The sequence below is a fragment of the Lepidochelys kempii genome, chromosome 3 (assembly GCF_965140285.1).
Source record: "Lepidochelys kempii isolate rLepKem1 chromosome 3, rLepKem1.hap1, whole genome shotgun sequence".
Taxonomy (NCBI): Eukaryota; Metazoa; Chordata; order Testudines; family Cheloniidae; genus Lepidochelys; species Lepidochelys kempii.
In genome coordinates this window covers 43,751,318-43,773,253 of record NC_136382.1, presented here as the reverse complement: position 1 = coordinate 43,773,253, position 21,936 = coordinate 43,751,318, and the positions used below count along the sequence as shown (strand labels likewise).

Here is a 21,936-nt window from a genome sequence, read left to right as displayed (position 1 = left end):
GACTTGTGGTATTCATCTTTGAACCAGGCTCATTTGAAAGTGAAAACAGGCAAATTTTCACTAAAAATGTGATAGTATTTTCCAGAGAAAAATCAGATATTTAAAAAGTTATAAATTTCTTGTGCAGGAACATCAGGTTTTGCATTGAAACATGCTTGGCCACTGTATAAATCAATGATACATCCACACCTTGAATACTGTGTGAAGTTCTGGTCACCCCCATCTATATATATATATAAAAGAAATGGAAAAGGTACAGAGAGGAGCAACGAAAATGAGTAAGAGTATGGAACAGTATCCACACGAGGAGAGATTAAAAAGACTGGGACTGTTCAGCTGGGAAGAGAGACAGCTGAGGGGTGTGGGATATGAATCATGAATGGTGTGAGAAAATGAACAAGGAAGTACTATTTACCCTTTCACATAGCACAAGAAGTGGGGTCACCCAATGAAATTAATAGGCAGCAGATTTAAAACTAACAAAAGGAAGTACTTCTTCACATGACGCACAGTCAACCTGCGGAACTCATTGCCAGGGGATGTTGTGAAGGTCAAAAGAATAACTGGGTTCAAAAAGAATTAGATAAGTTCATGGAGAATAAGTCCATTGGTGGATATTAGCCAAGATGATCAGGAATGCAACCCAATGTTCTGGGTGTTCTATGCCTCTGACTACCAAATGCTGGGACTGGAGAAGGGGGGAGTGGATCACTGGAGGATGGGGGATTTCCCTGTTCTGTTCATTCCCTTTGAAGCATCTGGCATTGGCCACTGTTGGAAGACAGAATATTGGGCTAGATGGACCATTGGTCTGACCCAGTACAGCCGTTTTTATGAGGAAAATCAAGCCACTTTGTGGAGATGATATACAGTAAAACCATTTTGAACAATGAAATTACTTGGAGTAAAATTTCCAGCTTTTTTAAAAATTATGTTTAACTTGCTTATTTCAACACACTGCTCCAAATTAGTCCTCAGTGGAAAGTACAAAAGATTCTCCATAATTACGGACCTCTGAACTCAAACTTAAACCACCATGCCACAGGCAGAGTTGCTCCTGTTGTTGTAAGGGTGCTTATGATAAAGGTTTAAAGTGACTGAAAATACTATCTTGAGGTTTCCTAGTTCTTACTCTTGAAAAATAGCTCTGTCAAATTTGCAGCCTTGACAAATGAAAACATTTTTGGTCAGGGTTTTTTTTTGTTTTTGTGTTTTTTTTTCCTGGTTGCTAAACCTTATATCTGAAAATAAAGATTTCTGCTTTGCTCTCAGCATTAACACTGTGGAATCAGAATTTGTTTGCCTGTTGTGTTGAGGATGTGTGGCACAGAATAGAATCCAGCTTACTCTAACATAGCTATAATGACACGTTTGTGCTTGCCAGAAGCTGGGAATGGGCAATTGGGAATGGATCACTTGGTGATTCCCTGTTCTGTTCATTCGCTCTGGGGCACCTGGCATTGGCCACTGTCAGAAGACAGAATCCTGGGCTAGATGGACCTTTGGTTTGACCCAGTAGGGCTGTTCTTATGACAGTAGTAAATACTTGACTTTGTCAGAAACCTGAGGAAATATAAGAAGATTAGATATTGTTAGAAGCATATATGCAACAGGAAGTGGTTAGTTTAGCAAGGGTAGTTTTCTGACTATAATCATGCTTTAAAATTGACTCTTGTAACAAACTTTTTGTATATATTTAGAGATGAACTCTTCTGGAAGAATAAATGTAGCTAGCAAAATTGAACTCTAAGAATAAATATTTTTGTTTATACACTAGTTTGTCTCATTCTTAATCACAGTGCAGAAATGAAATAATTCATATTCACGTAAGTAGTACTATTTAATAAGACTTATTTGTATACATTAACTACTGGAGGATCAGGCCCTTAGCCTGGAAATGTTTCCTTGATCATCACCTTGGATAGAGAAAATGTTCACGTTGCATACACTAATATGGAAATACTGTGAGTCAGAAGCTCCAGAATTGGATTTTTACTCATAACAATTTGATTTATGTCACAATATACCAGGAAGGAACTTCCTTTAAGTTACTGTTATGTTTCATAGCTAGAATGTTCATTTTTTTTAGCTGTATCCGGAAATACATCTCTCACATTATGATAATCTTTCATCAGCTGATTTTGAACATTTTTGGAACAGACAATATACTGTATCAGAGACAGAGAAAGGAGATAAATACAGTTTTTAACTCTGATAGGCTGGTGGGTGTTGCTATTTTCTATATCTTTAAAATCATTGCATCTCTGAGACAAGAATGGAGGTGATTCAGACGTTTAAATGTGCCATAATTATTGCAATTTTATCAGTTTCAGGAGGCAGCTATACTTGAGGCAAGCAATTCTGCACTTACAAGAGCTTTTTACTTAGCTGTATTTTTGTAGCACTGCAATGCCTTTTTTATATGAATTGATTTCCATGAGTATTTCTCATCTTGTATAAAGCTTTAGCTTTCACATAAATTAATTGCCCATGATTCTGCTGGAACAGTCAGTCAGGATTTATAGCTCTTATCTTCTGATTGTACATAACCTGTTTGTCACCATGCTTCCTCTATGTCACCTTATTCCATTCAAAAGCCTATCACTGCTTGAGAAATTTACATCTAATCTCCCATCACCTCTCAATCGCAATGCTGTCTTCTGTCATCTGTAATCTACTCAGGCCTGTCTAATTCAGTCTGTGCTGCTAAAACATTCCAACTAACTACACTTTCTATATTCAGGAAGAGAGTACTACCTTATCCTTAAAGGGTTTTCAGAGATTCTGAAGATGACATGTTTTTTTTCTTCCTCTATCCTTCATGGAGGGAAGCAAAGAAGAAACGGAAGGTGTGTGTATGTGACAGACAGAGAGAGAGAGAGAGAGACTGAATGTATTTATATTCATTTTTGTGAGGGCCATAAACTGTAAAGGTATTTTGTATGCCATTATCTGTATATTTGTAATCAATATAGTATTTAAGCATATTACATAAATAACTAAGAGTTACCACTTTCTAGATAGAAGATAAAAACATAATCACACACTTTACAAGTAAAATCAGAGTCTTAGTTCTGTGAGGACCATAACTTTATACAAATTTGTCTGTAACAGCTGTGTGGGTGTGTGTGAGGGGAGAATACAGACTCTACTCTACCTGATGTGGGGGAAAGGGCACAATGGAGACTTCAAGCTGCCTTAGCGCTTTCACATATTCCTGAGTTGGCCAGGAGTAAATCAATATACTATTCCACTGAACACATGTGTTTCTAGTGGGGTCCTACTGGGGTTGGTTCTTGGTCCTTTAACTTTTTTATTAATTAACTGGATGGAAAACTTAAAAACACTGATAAGTTTGCAGATGACACACAAATCGGGGGAGCAGTAAATAATGAGGATATGTCACTGATTCAGAGTGATCTGGATTTCTTGGTATGCTGGCCTCATGCAAATAATATGCATTTTAATATGGCTAAATGTATACATCTAGAACAAAGACTGTAAGCCCTACTTAAAAGATGGGTGACTCTAGCCTGGAAGAAGTACCCTGAAAAAGATTTGGGGCTCATGATGGATAATGCAACACTCTGGCATTATCCTTGGATGCATGAACAGGGAATTTCTAGTACGAGTCAAGAGGTTATTTTATTTCTGTATTTAGATTTGGGGCAACTATTGATGGAATACTGTGTCCATTTCTGGTTTCTGCAATTGAAGAAGGATATTGATAAATTAGAGAGGGTTCAGAGAAAAGCCACAAGAATGATTAAAAGATTAGAAAACATGCCTAGACTCAAGAAGCAAAATCTATTTACCTAACAAAAAAGCTTAAGGAGCAACTTGATTGGTCTATAACAGGGGTTCCCAAACTTGGTTCATGGCTTGTTCAGGGTAAGACCCTGGCTGGCCGTGAGATACTTTGCTTACCTGAGCGTCCACAGGTATGACCTCTTGTAGCTCCCAGTGGCCACGGTTTGCCGATCCTGGAAGTGGTGGCCCAGCCTGCGCCGCTTCCTGCAGCTCCCATTGGCTGGGAACAGTGAACCGTGGCCATTGGGAGCTGCAAGCAGCTGTACCTGTGGACGTCCAGGTAAACCGTCTTGCGGCCCACCAGGGGCTTACCCTGAACAAGCCGTGAACCAAGTCTGGGTACCCCTGGTCTATAAGTACCTACATGAGGAAAAATATGGGCTCCTCAGTCTAGCAGAGAAAGGTATAACACAATCCAATGGCTGGACATTGACGCCATCCAAATTCAGACCAGGAATACTGTGTATATTTTTAATGGTGAGAGTAATTAATCATTGGAACAATTTATCATGGGTTGTGGTGGATTATCGGTCACAGACAATTTATAAATCAAGATTGGATGTTTTCTAAAATACAAGCTTTAGGAATTATTTTGGGGAGGTTCTTTGGCCTATGTTATACGGAAGGCAGGCTAGATTATCACAATGGGCCCTTCTGGCCTGGGAATCTATGAAACAAATGTATATTAAGATGCAGTTTGTTGTCTTTATTTGTATTATCGTCCTGAAAATATATTGAGCATATAGATAATGTTCCTCTTGTAGAACTTGAAGTGTGGATGGCTGAAGAATCATTTACTTAGTTTTAAGACTAACTGTTCTTTTTGTTTCTCCTTCTTCTTTTTTAATTCTAACTGCAGTGAGTCAAGGTGGGGATGCAGTCACATCTGACATGTGTCCTGATCCTGGAATTCCTGAGAATGGGAAGAGGGCAGGCTCTGACTTCAGGTAGGAACTGCATGTGTGTTGAAGTCTAAGGGGCTTTTAGGTGCCAGTTATAGTTGTGTTACTCATTGTTACCATTTTGTGGAATACTATAGATTGAAAAATTCTGATATGGTGGAAACAAACATGTTGGCTATCTTATTTTATATATTGTGGCTCACTGTGCTTTCAGTAATTAGATTTTAATGTTCTTCGAGTGCTTGCTCATGTCCATTCCATGTTAGGTGTGTGTGCTCGCCACATGCACCGGTACCGGAAAATTTTCCCTCAGCAATATCTGTAGGGGACCAGCTCTGGCACCTTCTGGAGTGGGGGCCACATGGAACCCTCAGTTCCTTCTTGCTGCCAGTGATGGTGCTGGAACATCTTCTGCTTCGGCTAGCATTGTTTTATTCTCTGTTCTTGCGAACTTTGTAAATTCTGTAATATAGTTGAATGTAGTTAGAAGTTGAATTAGTTTTCCTTAGTAGTAGTTCCTAAAGTCTTCATTAGTCCTAAACGGAACTTAGTCTGGGGATGGGGCATGTCCTCGCTCCCAGGCTTTAAGCCTTTGATCATTGCAAACAGCTGAAGACCATCAGTGATCCACATAGTAGCTGCCTAAGGTGCTTGGGCGAAGGGAACATAAGCAACAAATGTCGTCTTTGTACGTCCTTCAAACCCAGGATGAAAAAGGAGCGGGACAATCGCCTTAAAGCACTCCTGATAGAGTCAGCACTCACCCCAGCATTGGAGCAACAGTCCGACTTGGCACTGAGCCCCGCAGTGTCAGTGCACAGTGCTCAGTTGGTGCTGTCCACAAGCCAGCACCAATCCCGCTCTGCGGCTCCAGTCAAGAAGCCTAAGAAGACAGGGATGGGAGATCTCCTACTGCCTTTAAGGGAAAGGAGAAGGCTGAGGGTGAGCCAAGACCCATGGTGGGCAGCTCAATGCCCTCTTCAGGAAGTCGGGTCCCAGCTCAAGTTGAGCAGTGCAGTCCATCCCATAGATTGCCTGCGACTCCAGATAGCGGTACAGGCTTCCATCAGCTTCAGGTGCCGTTGAAGTCTGAAGCCCTACAGGCAGCTGAGGAGATCCTGATTCTTCTGGTGTCACCCACACTGGCTCCGGTGGTACCCCAGTCTTGCCTTGGGACCTCAACATATGTCTCTGCCTCAGCGACACCATAGAATCATAGAATATCAGGGTTGGAAGGGACCTTAGGAGGTCATCTAGTCCAACTCCCTGCTCAAAGCAAGACCGATCCCCAATTAAATCATTTAAACAGTTCCCCATATTGTGGGATGTCCCGCCACCACTCACCTTCCTGAAGCTGTCATGCCTCAGAGCCAGAGAGGCAGGCTCAGCAGAGCCCTGTTCAGTCCCCAGACCTTGTGCACCGACAGCGGGATTCAAGGAGTATCTCACCAGTAGCCTGGCGCAGACCCACAGGGGCAGGCGCCTCCCGGCAGGATCACCAAGACTGACCCCTCGCGTTGCTGAGAGCTCAGTACAGATTCCGGGACCGACTGGGGGACTGAAGCCACTGGTCACCTGACTGTTGTCATTGGTATCCAAGACGGGGACCACCATATTTGGGACATTCCTCCCGGAAACCGGCTTGTGATCACTCCTGGTCCCGCTCAATGTCCCATTACCGGTCGGGTAGTATAAGGCATAGATCGCCGGGTTTCTGATGCTGATCCACCAAACACTATCAGTCCCTGAGGCCCTCAACCAAGACGTCCGACCCATTCAGACAGATTTACCTCTAGGAGCAGTGACTGGTACTAGTCAGATAAGAGCTGTTGCTCTGCCCAGTCATAGAATCATAGAAGATTGGGGTTGGAAGAGACCTCAGGAGGTCATCTAGTCCAATCACCTGCTGAAAGCAGGACCAATCCCCAACTAAATCATCCCAGCCAAGAGTTTGTCAATCCTGGTTGCTGGGTAGCGACTGCTCTGGCCATAGCTCTGGCATGGAGCAGGGTTCCCTAACTGTGGGGCAGCCTCTGGTGCCTGCAGTGCCACATACATCATCAGCACTGAAACCTGTCCTATGGCCCCAGGCACAGTGGTTGGCACCATGGTGCCCATGGAACCCCTGTGGGTTCACCCAGCCTTCCCAGGCTGCCCGCTCAGAGTCAGGAACCTCAGACAGGCCAGCAGCCTCAACATTCTGATCCCCTCCAGTGCCTGAGACTTGGGGGGAAGGATCCCATAGGTCCAGGAGGACCCAGGGGAACAGCCTGCTGGACCACTAATGGACGTTGAAGCTCCCGCAGTACCAGCATCATCCTCGTCATCACCAAACAAGGCTATCACAGAGCCCCCTCACCCAGTTCCTCAGGATGGTGCTAAGGCACAGCAGGAACTATTGAAGAGGGTCACATCTAACCTGGGGCTTCAGGCTAAGGAGTTGAGGGAGACCTCGGACTCCCTGTTTGACATCCTCTGCTCCTTGGCTCCTGCCAAGATGACTTTACCCCTTCATGAGGGGGTATCAAAGATTACCACTGCCTTTTGGCAGACTCCCTCCTTGCCCCCATCTCCAAAAGGGTCAAGCACAATTACTTTTTGCCAACCAAGAGGCATGGGTATTTATATTCTCACCTGGCCCCCAATTCCCTGGTGGTTGAGGCACTTAACCACAGAGAGAGGCAAGGTCAACCCGGGGCGACCCCCAAAAACAAAGACTCAAGGAGGCTGGATTTTTTTGGACGCCAAGTTTATTCATCTTCCAGCCTGCAATTGACAGTGGCCAATGACCAAGCCCTCCTTGGCCTCTATGATTACAACATGCGGCAGGCCATGGCAAAGTTAGAGGCTTTGCTCCCCAAAGGATCCAGGAAGGAATTTCAGGCGATCGTTGAGGAGGGTATAGCGGTAGCCAGAGCAGCCCTCCAGGCAGCTTCAGATGCAACAGACTCTGCAGCCCGCACCATGGCCTCTGCCATCTCTATGCGGCGAGCTTCCTGGCTGCTCTTCTTGGGCTTGTCCGCCGAGGCTCAGCAATCGATACAGGACCTTCCCTTCAACATCCAGGCCCTATTTGCAGAACAGACTGATATCAAGCTGCACGGTTTAAAGGACTCCTATACCACCTGGAAAACTCTGGGGCTGTACGTCCCAGGCCCAGCACATAAGTGGTTCAAACTGCAACAGCCTCAGGGACCAGGGAGCCATCCTTGGCAGAACCCGCCTCATAAGAAGGCCAAGGGCTATAAACGCTGACCAAGGCATCCTCCTTCATCCCCCGCTCAGTCGGGATCCATCTGAAATAAACAAGAAACCAAGTGACCATTCTGAGGCTGCGCTTGCGGGAAACCTACCAGCCTATTCCCCAGATCCATCTTCCCCAGTTTTTTTCCAATCGCCTTTCCCTTTTTCTCCCTGCATGGACCACTATAACCTCATATGTCTGGGTTCTGAATACAGTGGCGCAGGGCTATACCCTCCAGTTTCTTTCTACCCCTCCCCAGCCCCCTTCTCCGTCCCTCTTCAGGGATCCTTCTCATGAGAATCTCTCGTGCAGGAGGTTCAAGGGTTGCTGCAGTTGTGAGCAGTGGAGGAAGTTCCTCTCAAGTGCAGGAACAGCGTGTTTTATTCCCAATACTTTTTTAATCTCAAAGGTCAAGGGCAGACTAAGTCCCATTCTGGACCTGCGAGACCTCAACAAGTACCTAAAAAAGCTAAAGTTCCACATCGTCTCCCTGGCCTATATCAACCCCTCCCTGGATCCGAGATACTGGTATGCTGTCCTTGACCTAAAGGACACATACTTCCACATAACGATCTTCCAAGGACATGGGTGTTTTCTTCGATTCATGCTCCTATTGGCCACTATTAATATACGGTCTTCCCATTTGGCCCGGCAACAGCACCAAAGACATTTACACACTGCATGTCGGTGGTGGCAGCTTCCTCAGGCACCAGGGTATCCAGATATATCCGTGCCTTGATCACTGGCTGGTAAAGGGCAGCTCCAGGTCTCAGATCCAAAAGGATGTTGCGGTACTGCAAGCCACGTGCTGCTCTCTGGGCCTATTGGTGAATGACAGAAAGTCTACATTAGTTCCAGTGCAAAGTATAGAATTCATCGGGGTGGTGCTTGACTCGATCTGTGCGAGAGTGTTCCTGCCATTAGGAAGGTTTTGGACATTGTCAGACCTTATCAGGGAGGTGTCCACGTTCCCCCGACTACAGCCAGGGTCTACCTGCATCTGCTGGACCACGTGGCAACTTAAAATCATAGAATATCAGGGTTGGAAGGGACCCCAGAAGGTCATCTAGTCCAACCCCCTGCTCGAAGCAGGACCAATTCCCAGTTAAATCATCCCAGCCAGGGCTTTGTCAAGCCTGACCTTAAAAACCTCTAAGGAAGGAGATTCTACCACCTCCCTAGGTAACGCATTCCAGTATTTCACCATCCTCCTAGTGAAAAAGTTTTTCCTAATATCCAATCTAAACCTCCCCCGCTGCAACTTGAGACCATTACTCCTCGTTCTGTCATCTGCTACCATTGAGAACAGTCTAGAGCCATCCTCTTTGGAACCCCCTTTCAGGTAGATGAAAGCAGCTATCAAATCCCCCCTCATTCTTCTCTCCTGCAGACTAAACAATCCCAGCTCCCTCAGCCTCTCCTCATAAGTCATGTGTTCTAGACCCCTAATCATTTTTGTTGCCCTTCGCTGGACTCTCTCCAATTTATCCACATCCTTCTTGTAGTGTGGGGCCCAAAACTGGACACAGTACTCCAGATGAGGCCTCACCAATGTCGAATAGAGGGGAACGATCACGTCCCTCGATCTGCTCGCTATACCCCTACTTATACATCCCAAAATGCCATTGGCCTTCTTGGCAACAAAGGCACACTGCTGACTCATATCCAGCTTCTCATCCACTGTCACTCCTAGGTCCTTTTCCGCAGAACTGCTGCCTAGCCATTCGGCCCCTAGTCTGTAGCGGTGCATTGGATTCTTCCGTCCTAAGTGCAGGACCCTTGCACATACGTTGTCACCATGCCAGGCTCCGGATGCAGCACCTGCAGCAATGGCTGGCGACGGTCTATTCCCATTCCAGGGATTACCTGGAAAAGATCATTACCATCCCCCTGGTGATACTCACCTCGTTTTGATGGTGGACCGATCGTTAGACAGTCCTAGAGGGAGTTCTGTTCAACAACCCTCCTCACTCTGTTGAGTTATTATCAGACATCTCAGACCTCAGCTGGGATGTGCACCTTGGAGATCTCCAGACCTCGGGTATGTGGTCCCCAGAGGAGATGGCACTATACATAAACATCAAAGAACTCAGAGCGGTCTGCTTGGCATGTGGGGTCTTCCTGCCCCACCTATCGGGAAAGGTGGTGAGAGACCTAATGGACAACACAGCCTCGATGGTCTACATCAACAGGCAAGTGGGAGCATGCTTGTTGGCTCTCTGCCAAGAGGCACTCTATCTCTGGAACTTCTGCATCGACCACGAGATCCACCTGGAGGCTTGTCTCCTCCCTGGCATCAAGAGCATGCTAGCAAATCACCTCAGCAGGGCCTTCTCCTCTCACCATGAGTGGTCGCTCCACCTGGAAGTAGTACATGATCTTTCAGAGGTGGGAAACTCCAAGTGGACCTCTTCGCCACCAGGCAAAACTGAAAATGTCATTGGTTTTGTTCTGGGCAAGGACTCCCTCTCCAATGCCTTCCTCATGTCGTGGTTGGAGAGCCTGATGTACACATTCCCTCTAATTTCACTCATCACCAAGGTCCTGGGAAAGATAGAGAGACAGGGTGCAGGTCATCATGATTGCCCCGGCACGGCCTTGCCAGAACTAGCCCGGCATTCTCATGAACAGTGGCTCTTCCTTGGCCCCTGCCCAACCAACCGGACCTGTTGTCACAGAACCACGCTCGGCTCTTACACCCCAACCTTGCATCCCTCCACCTCTTGGCATGGATGCTGCGTGGCTGAACCTGGAGCAGACCTGTTCAGAGGAGGTCCAACAGATCCTTCTGGAAAGTAGGAAGCTCTCAACCAGACTGACTTACCTGGCCAAGTGGATGAGGTTCTCACACTGGGTGGCATCTCTCCCTTGCGCTCTTCCATACAGTCTGTCTTAGACTACCTGCTTCATTTGAGGAACTAGGGCCTGGCACACTCTTCCATTAGAGTGCCTCTTATGGCCATATCTGCTTTTCACTCACCGATCCAAGGCCAGACAGTGTTTTCCCATGACATGAAAGTTAGATTCTTGAGAGGGCTCGAGAGACTATTCCCACAGGTACAGACCCCTGTCCCGCAGTAGGATTTTAACTTGGTCCTCTCTAGGCTCATGGGCCCACCCTTTGAGACACTGGGCTCCTGCTCCCTTTCCCACCTGTCATGAAAAGTTCCTGGTGGTGGTGACAGTGATGAGACGAGATTAAAGCCTAGACCTCAGAACCGCCCTACACAGTCTTCTACGAAGACAAAGTTTAGCTGTGGCCCACCCGGCCTTCCTGCTGAAAGTGGTGTCTACCTTCCATATGAACCAGGACATCTTCCTCCCGGTGTTCTGTCCCAAACCACACAAGACCAGTGAAGAGAGGTTTCTTCACATGCTGGACGTCTGAAGGGCCTTGGCTTTTTACCTAGAAGGTACCAAGCCTTTCCATGAATCAACTCAGCTCTTCATCGCTACAGCAGATAGGATGAAGGGCCTTCCAGTGTCTTTGCAGAGGATTTCCAATTGGATCACCTCTTGCATAAGGACCTGTTATGACCTGGCGGGGGTCCCGCCGCCGCCGATTGTCAGAGCCCAGACGACTAGTGCTCAGGCATCTTCGGTGGCCTTCCTGGCACATATCCCTATCCAAGACATCTGTAAAGCCACTACGTGGTCCTCTGTCCACACGCTCACGGTGCATTATGCCATCACTTAGCAGCCCAGAGACTACACTAGGTTCGCCAGAGCTGTGTTGCAATATACACGTTCGTGAACTCCTACCCACCTCCAGGGGTACTGCTTGGGAGTCACCTAATATGGAATGGAGCAAGCACTTGAAGAAGAAAAGACAGTTACCTTTTCCGTAACTGGTGTTCTTCAGGATGTGTTGCTCATGTCCATTCCCATGACCTGCCCTCCTTCCCCACTGTTGGAGTTTCTGGCAAGAAGGAACTGAGGGGGTGGGGAGCCAGTGGCACCTTTATACTGCACCATGCAGGTGGTACTCCAAGGGGCGCCATAGCTGGTCCCCTACGGATACTGCTGAGGGAAAAGCTTCCAGCACCAGTGCATGTGGCAAGCACACACACCTAATATGGAATGGACATAATCAACACATCCTGAAGAACACCAGTTATGGAAAAGGTAACTGTCTTTTTCAGTACTTCTTTTTTAATATATTGCCTAATTGATGTATTGGAACTGCAAATATACATTGTTTTATTACTTTCATCTAAATAGTCCAATTTGCCTTGCTAATCAATCCCTATAGTCAAAAGTGTTTCAACAGTTCTTTAACACCTCAATGCTTATTAGTGCTATGAGTTATTGAACAAAGAAACTGCCCTATAGTATTCCCTGTATAATTTTCCTTTTAGATGGATAAAGGCTAATTGAAATATGTGAACAGTGTAAGAAGTTTAGGTCAGGACCGCTATCAATATATATGCATGTTTCTCCTCTAGACAGTATTCAAAGGAGGTCATGTCTAGTTTTTGTGGTACCCTGACTAATATAAGGCATGAAATCCTCCTGCAGGCTATTGTGATCCACGTTGTGTATGAGTGTAGGAAGGTTCGGCAGCTGAACAGGTCAGAAGTGATTCATTTGAAGGGTTATTTGTGTTGCCTCAATTCAGAGGGGAGAGTTTCATAAACTAGGATAATATGGACCCCTGCTTTTCTTCTTTCAAGATGTTGGGTGAACGAGATTAAGAAAAGACAAACACTACTCCAAAGACCTAGTACACACTGAACACATGTTTAGGGCCAGTTTTGTATCAAAATTTGGTAGCTTAACTGATAAACAATTAGGTTAAAATTGTTAAAATTGTAAAAAAAACTATTAGATTTTACTAATTAAAGTGTCGGCTAACTATTACTTGCCGGTCTAGACATGCATTTGCAATTTAGTTAGGGACCCAATCTGGGACTTGACATCTGAAATGTATTTTATTTCAAGGAATTTAGAAAAGACCAATGTGAATAATACCTTGGTCTTAAAATAGTGCCTGTTGTACCTGGGGAGGGAATGAGCAGTAGGAAAAGGACAGGAAGTAGAGGATCATGTTGGAAGCTTTAAAAGTATTTTAGATAGAGAGAGATCTCAATGTCCAGGAAATAAAAAAATAATGCACACAGCACCCACCATTGGTAAATTAATTTGAGTAGTAGTAGAAAAACAAGAGACTTCTTGTTCTTACCATGGTTGAAATATAGGCTTGTTGATACTCCCGAACTTCAAGACATCTCTAAAGTCATGGTCAACTTACGTCAGTCAAATGAAATGTCAGTCTCCTATCATTACACTGTATTTATATCAAATAATGTTGACAGCACACTGTTTGTTCCTTTAAGGGAAAATTTCTACCTTATCTCATTTATTCATTACATGGAATTGTGAGGATTTAGATTTAAAATAAACAAATGTTGGAAACTATTAGTTAAAAATATACATCGTATCAAGATGTAGGCTTGACATTTTTAAGACAATATGTTAAATGAATTGGCCATGATTTTTGAGATTTAATCAACCAAAGAAACTAATATTATGTAATCCACATGTTTCTACCAAAACAAGACAATTATGTGTATTAATTTCTGAAGCAAAAGGTTTGTAGCATTAAAATTCCACCTGTTCTGCTGGGGAATTCCTTTCCCTTTCAGAAAAATTCCATTGAATACTTGGAGAACAACAAGTTCCTGTTTAAAAAAACAAAACACTAACTTCCTGAAGTCCATTAAGAAATGTAAGGTTCTAAAACTGCAAATTAACTGTCAGTACTTCAAGGATTTATTCATATTCCTTATATTACATCCTCTGAGTAGTCCCGCTGACTTCAGCAGCGACTGCTCATAGGGTGACTTCAGCAGAGCCAGGATTTCAATGGGACTTTTGCCATGACCTCAATAGAGCCAGGATTTCATCCACTTGGGTGAAGTTAAACATGTCTCTTGCAGTATCAAGGCCTATGTTTGCAAATTGTGTTCATTTTCTTTGAGGCTGGTATTAAAATAATGGTTGCCCCATCACAACAACAATTGCTTTTGATTTCATAAGCCTAATGCACACACACAGCCATGTGTCATGGTAAAAGCGCTACTGAACTAGTTTGGTAATGTACCACGATCTCCAAACCTCCTGCACAGGCATGCGCAATTGCACCCTGATTATGTTATGTCTGCAGGACAGGTACGGTTACTAAATATCACTGACACCTGGGGTTAATGTGGTATAAGCTAATCTAAACCTATCACAGATTTTGCTGCTCTTTGGGGACACATTTTAAACACTTTTTAAAATGTTTAACTTTTTATGTACACATTTTTCTGATCATTTTCATATTTAAGCCTATAAAACAAAGAAAAGAACTTCATTTGAAAAGTATATCTAAGGTGTTGCATTGGGACTGTCAAGCTTCCTCCCCCACTCTGAACTCTAGGGTACAGATGTGGGGACCTGCATGAAAACCTCCTAAGCTTACTTTTAACAGCTTAGGTTAAAACTTCCCCAAGGTACAAATTAATTTTATCCTTTGTCCTTGGAATATCCACTGCCACCACCAAACTCTAACTGGGTTTACTGGGAAACGTAGTTTGGACACGTCTTTCCCCCCAAAATCCTCCCAACCCTTGCACCCCACTTCCTGGGAAAGGTTTGTAAAAATCCTCACCAATTTGCATAGGTGACCACAGACCCAAACCCTTGGATCTGAGAACAATGAAAAAGCATTCAGTTTTCTTACAAGAAGACTTTTAATAGAAATAGAAGTAAATAGAAGTAAAGGAATCACCTCTGTAAAATCAGGATGGTAGATAACTTACAGGGTAATTAGATTCAAAACATAGAGAATCCCTCTAGGCAAAACCTTAAGTTACAAAAAAGACACACAGACAGAAATAGTCATTCTATTCAGCACAGTTCTTTTCTCAGCCATTTAAAGAAATCATAATCTAACACATACCTAGCTAGATTACTTACTAAAAGTTCTAAGACTCCATTCCTGGTCTATCCCCGGCAAAAAGCAGCATACCGACAGACACAGAGCCTTTGTTTCTCTCCCTCCTCCCAGCTTTTGAAAGTATCTTGTCTCCTCATTGGTCATTTTGGTCAGGTGCCAGCGAAGTTACCTTTAGCTTCTTAACCCTTTACAGGTGAGAGGATTTTTCCTCTGGCCAGGAGGGTTTTTAAAGGGGTTTACCCTTCCCTTTATATTTATGACAGGAACATATTAATTGGGAAAGTTTGGGAAAATAAATCTTCCTTGCTATTTTAATTTTCAGTGGATTATTGCAATAAATATAATTAACTGTCTTTTTATCTTTCACTTCTTAGATGTTTGTTTGACTCTTGGGTATAATATCATCAAAACACTATAGCTCTGTTACAGGCATGAAATACTCCATAGAATGACTTTTTTTTTTCAAAATAGATAAATGGACATTATAAAAACAAAATGTAATGTTCTGTAACTGTTAAATATCCATCTTAACCCAAAATATGTGAGAGTTACTTCTGAATTTACTTAGTAAGACATGAGTTCAGGTTCTCTGTTTTTACTTATGATAGCTGTTGAAGTTTTAATGGGACTGCATTCTGACTAAGATATTATTCAATGTAAGTAAGAGTCATAGACTCAGGCCATGTTTAGGGCTAAATCCTGATTCCAATTATTTCAATGGGAAGTTTGCCTGTAACTTCAATGGGATTAAGATTTTGCTCCTAATATGTCTTTATTATGAGCCTCTTACTCACAGTAGTGAGCAGTCAGTGGAATTGCTTGTCTGTAACTGCACCTCAGTGTAAGTAAGGGGTTCACAAACATGCACTCTAAGTTCCAAGGGGCTAGTCTACTCTGGAGACAATATAAAAATGGCACCTTCTGACTCAGATCTACATCCTGTGATTCATATCAGACAGCTATAATGGCAAATAATACATTCTTTGCTATATCCTGATAGCCTTCTGAAGCATGTGGAGTTATGACAGAATGAGCTAGATTCTATTTTCTGCATATTCCTCAACAGAATTGTTAAATAGTTCCATTTGCAGGATAAAATTCCGCCCTAAATTCTGCTCTGTGTGAGCAACCACACAGAAGACTTGTAATCTCAAATTCTGTCACACTTATTCATGATGTGAATGTTCTCTTCTGTTCTTCCTCCCTGCTCCTCACGCACATGCTGGCTGAGGTAGCTGGCCTGGTGCACAGGGTGTTTCGTGTACTGCATGCTGGGTAATAACATGAGGACTTCCAACTTTCTTAAACTAAACTGTCTCTTTTTAAAAAGAACTATTTACAGAGGTGCTGCAACTGTAACTAACATTCTAGTCACAGCCGGTCACACACTGACTTTATGGTACCATCTCCAAAATCTTCCCTCCTCCAACTTGTGCTCCTCCCTCCACATTCCATGCAGCTTGCTATGCAGTGGAGAAGTAAGCTCCTCCAGATATAGGAAGGTAGTAACTAATTCCTTCCCAGTGCAATGGAAGAATCAGGGAGGAATTGTGACTCACATTTTAACCTTACAGAAACACAAAAAAATGTGTACATGTAACTCTAGACAGAATATTGGTCTGCCAGATCATTATTGGAAATGGGGTTGTAACAAAGGATTAACTCAATTTGACTGTGAGATCCTAAGCTGTATACAGTTGGTGGGGAAAAATAAAACCCATCATTCTCCTCCATGGCCTATCTGTTTACTTGTAAATTGAGAATTTCATCCTAAGATAATGGAGACAATAAATATGGTCCCCCACAATTCCACAGTGCCATTTTAAGAGGGCCACTTTTCAGAGTGGAACCAAATTTTAAGCAAATTGATTATGAAAAAAAGTTATTTCCTTTCAAACCACTGATAGTAGTAATAATAATACCAAAAGTTTGGTTCTAATGTTTACTCTTAGCTTCAGTTTGTCAAAATATTCCAGTTCTAACTTTATGGTAAGATTATTTTGCCACAATTATGAGTCAACCCAGATAATCTCCTTATATGGGGGAGGAAGGATGCTTTTGTGTTTGAGGCATTGCACTTGGACTCAGGAGAATTAGGTTCAGTTTCTGGCTCTACCAGAGATTTTTTATATGAGCACTTATTCTTTCTGTGTCTCAGTTCCCCGTGTAAAAACTGGGGATAATAGGAATCACCCTGGAGAGGAATCATGCACGTGTACAGGGCACTAATGCTTCTCCCAAGCTGCCACATTGTGCTCCAGAATGTAAGCTTTCATTTTTTTTAGAAAAGGAGCACTCTAGCACTTACGATAGGGAGAAAATCTTCAAAATATGATCCATATGTTGTCTCTCTCTGAGTCTGCTGAGAGCCTGAAACAATAGCTCTGAGGAATGTATTGCCCCATTCATCTCAAACAAATGTTAATGCAGAACCCAATGATCATTTAAATGCCAATATTGTTAACTACTTCACTCTAATCAAAGCATGTGAAAAGTGAGAAGAAGGATCATATTAAAAAGATTTATACTATGAGTAATGTATTATTTTGGCACCACAATTGTCTTGAAGTTACCACGATTAGCTGTTTTTTTTTAACTCAAAAAGGAGTCAATTCCAAAAAGTCTACTACTGTAATGCCAGGGAGGCCTCTGAGCTTCACCTAGTTGGAGCCAGGCCTAAGGAACCCAACAAGCCCATGGGTGTATTTGAATCCCACTGAAGGGAAGCTAACCTCAAGGAACCACAGAGCAGATGTAATCATATTTTAAACATCTGCTGTAAGTGAATGGTGTCTCCGGTGAAAGGAATGCCTTTTGTGGATGAAGCTTTATTTGTGGCTGGATCATGCTATTTCTATCTTCCACTCCCCCACATTTGACCTTGAGGAGATAATACTCTGCTACCTAACAGGACTGTTGTAAGGATAAATCCATTCATGTTTTTTAAAGTACTCCAATAGTACAGTGAGTAGCACATAACTACCTGTACATAAAAACTCATATATCAGTGCATTCACTCATTCATCATTTATCCAAAGTCCTATTTTTCTGAATGTCTTAAAGCCTCCTCAATTGTAGCCAGTAGGATTATGAAGGGACCAAGATTATTCCTTGTCTCCTAAATATTTACTTCTCACCTGCAAACAGCATGAAACTAATACTATTATATATATTAGGACTCCCTTTTAATGGCTACATAAAGGAGCTGCTGAATATACAAAAATAAAAAAAAAATCAATTTGATTTTTTTCCCTCTGTGTAATAACACATTCAGCTTTTCTCTTAGGAAAAGTAATGCTGTTCTTTGCTTCACATTGATTTTAGAAAAAAAATGAAATATTTTGTGGAGAACAAAAGAAAGGCAATATGTTTTTGTAGTTTCAAGTAAAGATCTGAGAAGCTGCTATTGCACTTATCAGGAGAATGATGACTGTGGATATTATGCTGAGCTGCAATATGTGAAAAGGCACATTATTCAACAGCTTCCCAAGACTGCATAAAGACACTTAGTGATTTAGATTGATGGAAAGGGAGAGGGTTCATTTTCAAGTCAGCGGAGACACTGCTGATTCAGTGGTGACAAGTCCTTTGGTGAGGGTTTCATAGTTTTAAACATAATAATGACACTCTAATATTACAATATCATCTTGTGTGCTTTGTGATTTTCACCTGTTAGTTCCTTCTTCGAACTCCCCTCCCACCCCCAAGCCCAACACTTAACACTTTACTTAAGTTTAATAAGAGAGAAAGTGTCTCTCTGTGAATTCAAATATGAGGAAGAAATGTCATTTAAATTAATGCTCAGCCTTGTACTCCCACCATATTTTCCTCTGATTTTAATATTTGTTTAATGAGAACAGAAGCAACTCAATATTGAGTCAATTACAACTTTTTTTTTTTTGTGGGAAGTGGCAACTTATCTAATTATTTTAAAAAATAAAAAAATGAAATATACAATGGATTTAATAAATAAATTCCCATATTCCTTAATTCACATGAGGCTTTGTGGAATCCAGGGTGCAGGGCATAATGTTTCATATTTTTTCTGATGAAAATTTTAAAACAAAAATGTTCTGATTTTTTTTTCCTGAGAAAATTTTGAAACAAAACTTGTTCAGGTTTTTTCCTAAGAAAATCTTATTGTATTGTTTCTCTTTTTCATGAATCTTTTTGTGTCTAGCTTCAATTCAAAATTTTTGTTTTGATTCAAATCCAAACTGAAATTTCAAAAAGGAGTGGTAAAGGGGAGAGAAAAACCTCTCCATTATTCTCCCTCTACAGCCCCACTCAGCAGTAAAAGTGTGGGGGAGGAGGGGAGAAATTTGGAACTTGCCATTTTAACTATATGAATTACACCCACACAGTGTACAGCTACAGTAAGGCATGTACCTATGCTATGCCAAGAGTCCTAGACCATTGTAATAGCGAAGGTAACGCAACTAATCACTACTCTTACTCTACAGCTAATTTGCATGCAACAGTTTCATTGGTTGTATGAGGAAGACTGCACAGAGGGTGGATAATTTGGCCCAACTGCCACACCTATGTGACAGTATGGGCTTTCAGTTACTGGTGGGCAATAATAGCATACGCAAATTCCAACTAAAGCAGCATTTCTCAATCTCTTCAAGTTGGCTTTTTAAAGTCAAACAATTTTGTGATCCATTTATACTATTAACTCTCATCATAACAATAAGCCTATATAATTTAACTGTGTTTTGAGAGGTTGACATAAAATACATGACTTTGACAGGTAAGGGTGTGTAGGAAGTGGGGGGTGTGAAATATTCTTTTAGACTGTGACAAAAATGTCAAAACCTTGATTGCCTTCTGTGACCCCCCTCCCCTCCAACCTCCATGGGGATCATGACCTGCAAGCTGAGAAACACTGAGCTAGAGAAATTTCATATGTAGTGATTATTTTACCCATGCTTGAAATACAGTGGCTGTTGAACATCACACAGCAAGATTACACAATAAGTTAGTGCAGGAACAAAGAATATAACAACCAGTAGAAACTCTTATGTGTGGGAAAAAGTACAGGTAGACAGAGTGTTTTAATTACACAGTATTTTTACATTGTTTTGAAAGGCTGAGTTTAAGATAAACTTCATAATGGAATATTTATAATATATTTTACATTAGAACTGGCTAGAACCCAAAATTCCATGAGAAATTTCATTTTTTCCCTTTCTGAACAGGAACAAATATCAAAATGTTGACATTTTCCATGGAATGAAATTCCAACACTTCATTCTGGAAAAATAAAAAAAAAAATACTGCTCTTCAAGCTTTCACTTTGTTTCAAAAAGTTGAAATTTATTTAGTTTTAACTTTTTTGACTCAACTATTTGCATTAAGACTAGGTTATATTGTCTAAGTGAAATATTTCTACATTATCAAAATTAATCATTTCAATAATTTTTCATTTAAAATTTTGATGAAAACTGTATGTTCCCACCAAATGTTTCATCTTAATTGAATCAGCCTTTTCTGATGGGAAAACATATTGTTAGAAATGTTTTCAAGTAGCTATCTTGCATAGCATTTCAGGATGTAACATGAAAGTAGTGGCTATATTGCCATAGCTGCTTTATGCCCCAAACTGCCCCTCATATAGCTTTGAGACTTTATTGTTACAGTTCTGTGCCAGTGCTTAGTAGGACCTTTAAAATATCTAGATATTTTATCTGACACTGAAGTAAAAGTTCTTTAGACTGTTGTCTAGACCGTATGCATTGGTTCTGAAGTTACTTATAGTAAGTTTTCTCCATGTATAGTAACAGTAAGGGGTGAAAGTAACATAAAAGACTTACCGGTATGGGGCCTGGCTCCAGGCCCCCAGAAGGGGCAGGGCCTTGGGTGGAAGGGGTGGGGCTGGGGGTCAGCCTCCCCCGGCTAGCCCTTCTGTGCTGCTAGGCCCCGCACTGCCCAGGGCTCCGGCAGTGATTTAAAGGACCCGGGGCTCTGGTCAGTGCCGCAAGCCCTGAGCCCTTTTAAATTGCTGGGCCCTGGGGCTACTGCCCCTTTTGCCCCCCTCTGTTGGCAAAAGGAGCAGCGTACAGGCCCATACCGGCAGCCACTTCTTACCGGTATGCTGTACCGGCCTGTACCAGCCCACTTTCACCTCTGGTAACAGTAATCATCTTTCACTACATTTAAGACCAAATTTATCCCTGCTTTAACCCTCTGAAGTAAGTTTCAGAAGAGGATTGTTCAGCACAGTGAGTTTTCCTTTTTTTCACTCAATGGTGGCTGATTACATTCATCATTCTTACTCTGTAGAGCAGCATTTCCCAAACTTGGGACACCGCTTGTGCAGGGAAAGCCCCTCGTGGGCCCAGCCAGTTTATTTACCTGCCGTGTCCGCAAGTTCGGCTGATCGCGGCTCCCACTGGCCGCAGTTCGCTGTGCCCGGCCAATGGGGGCTGCGGGAAGTAGCGCAAGCTGAGGGACATACTAGCAACTGCTTCCTGCAGCCCCCATTGGCTGGGCACAGCCAGTGGGAGCCGCGATCGACTGAACCTGCAGACACGGCAGATAAACAAACCAGCTGGGCCTGCCAGGGGCTTTCCATGTACAAGCGGTGTCCCAAATTTGGGAAACATTGCTGTAGAATATAAGCTCTTTCTTATCTGAAAAAAGAGAACTTTTCCTTAAATTCGTGTTTGGATCTTGAATTAGTGGTGCTATAGTTGTTTGATGAAGGATTCCTGATGGTTTCTGTAATGAGCTTAATCTTTCTCCTTTTCTTTCCATTATCCCCAGGGTGGGTGCAAGTGTACAATTCTCCTGTGAGGATAATTATGTGCTCCAGGGTTCTAAGAGCATCACTTGCCAGAGAGTGACAGATACACTAGCTGCTTGGAGTGACCACAGGCCAATCTGTCGTGGTAAGATTTGACTCCTTTAACATTTTTTCCATTTTAAAAAAATCTAACATGGTCTCTTTGTATTATTTCCCTGCCCTTTCTGATATTTGCAAGTCCTTCCAATTTAATATCATCTGCAAATTTTTTTAAAGTGCTTTTAACTCCCTC

General features: G+C 42.6%; 1 protein-coding gene across 2 annotated transcripts in view; it reads left to right on the top strand.

The window, feature by feature from the left end:
• The window catches only part of CSMD1 (CUB and Sushi multiple domains 1), a 2,003,711-nt gene that overhangs the window by 1,309,929 nt on the left and 671,846 nt on the right, over positions 1-21,936 (top strand). For both annotated transcript variants that reach the window (XM_073336216.2, XM_073336215.2), the window contains exons 8-9: positions 4,670-4,757; positions 21,665-21,789. In XM_073336216.2, the coding sequence (XP_073192317.1) occupies positions 4,670-4,757; positions 21,665-21,789 (213 nt within the window). The remainder of the gene's footprint in view (positions 1-4,669; positions 4,758-21,664; positions 21,790-21,936) is intronic.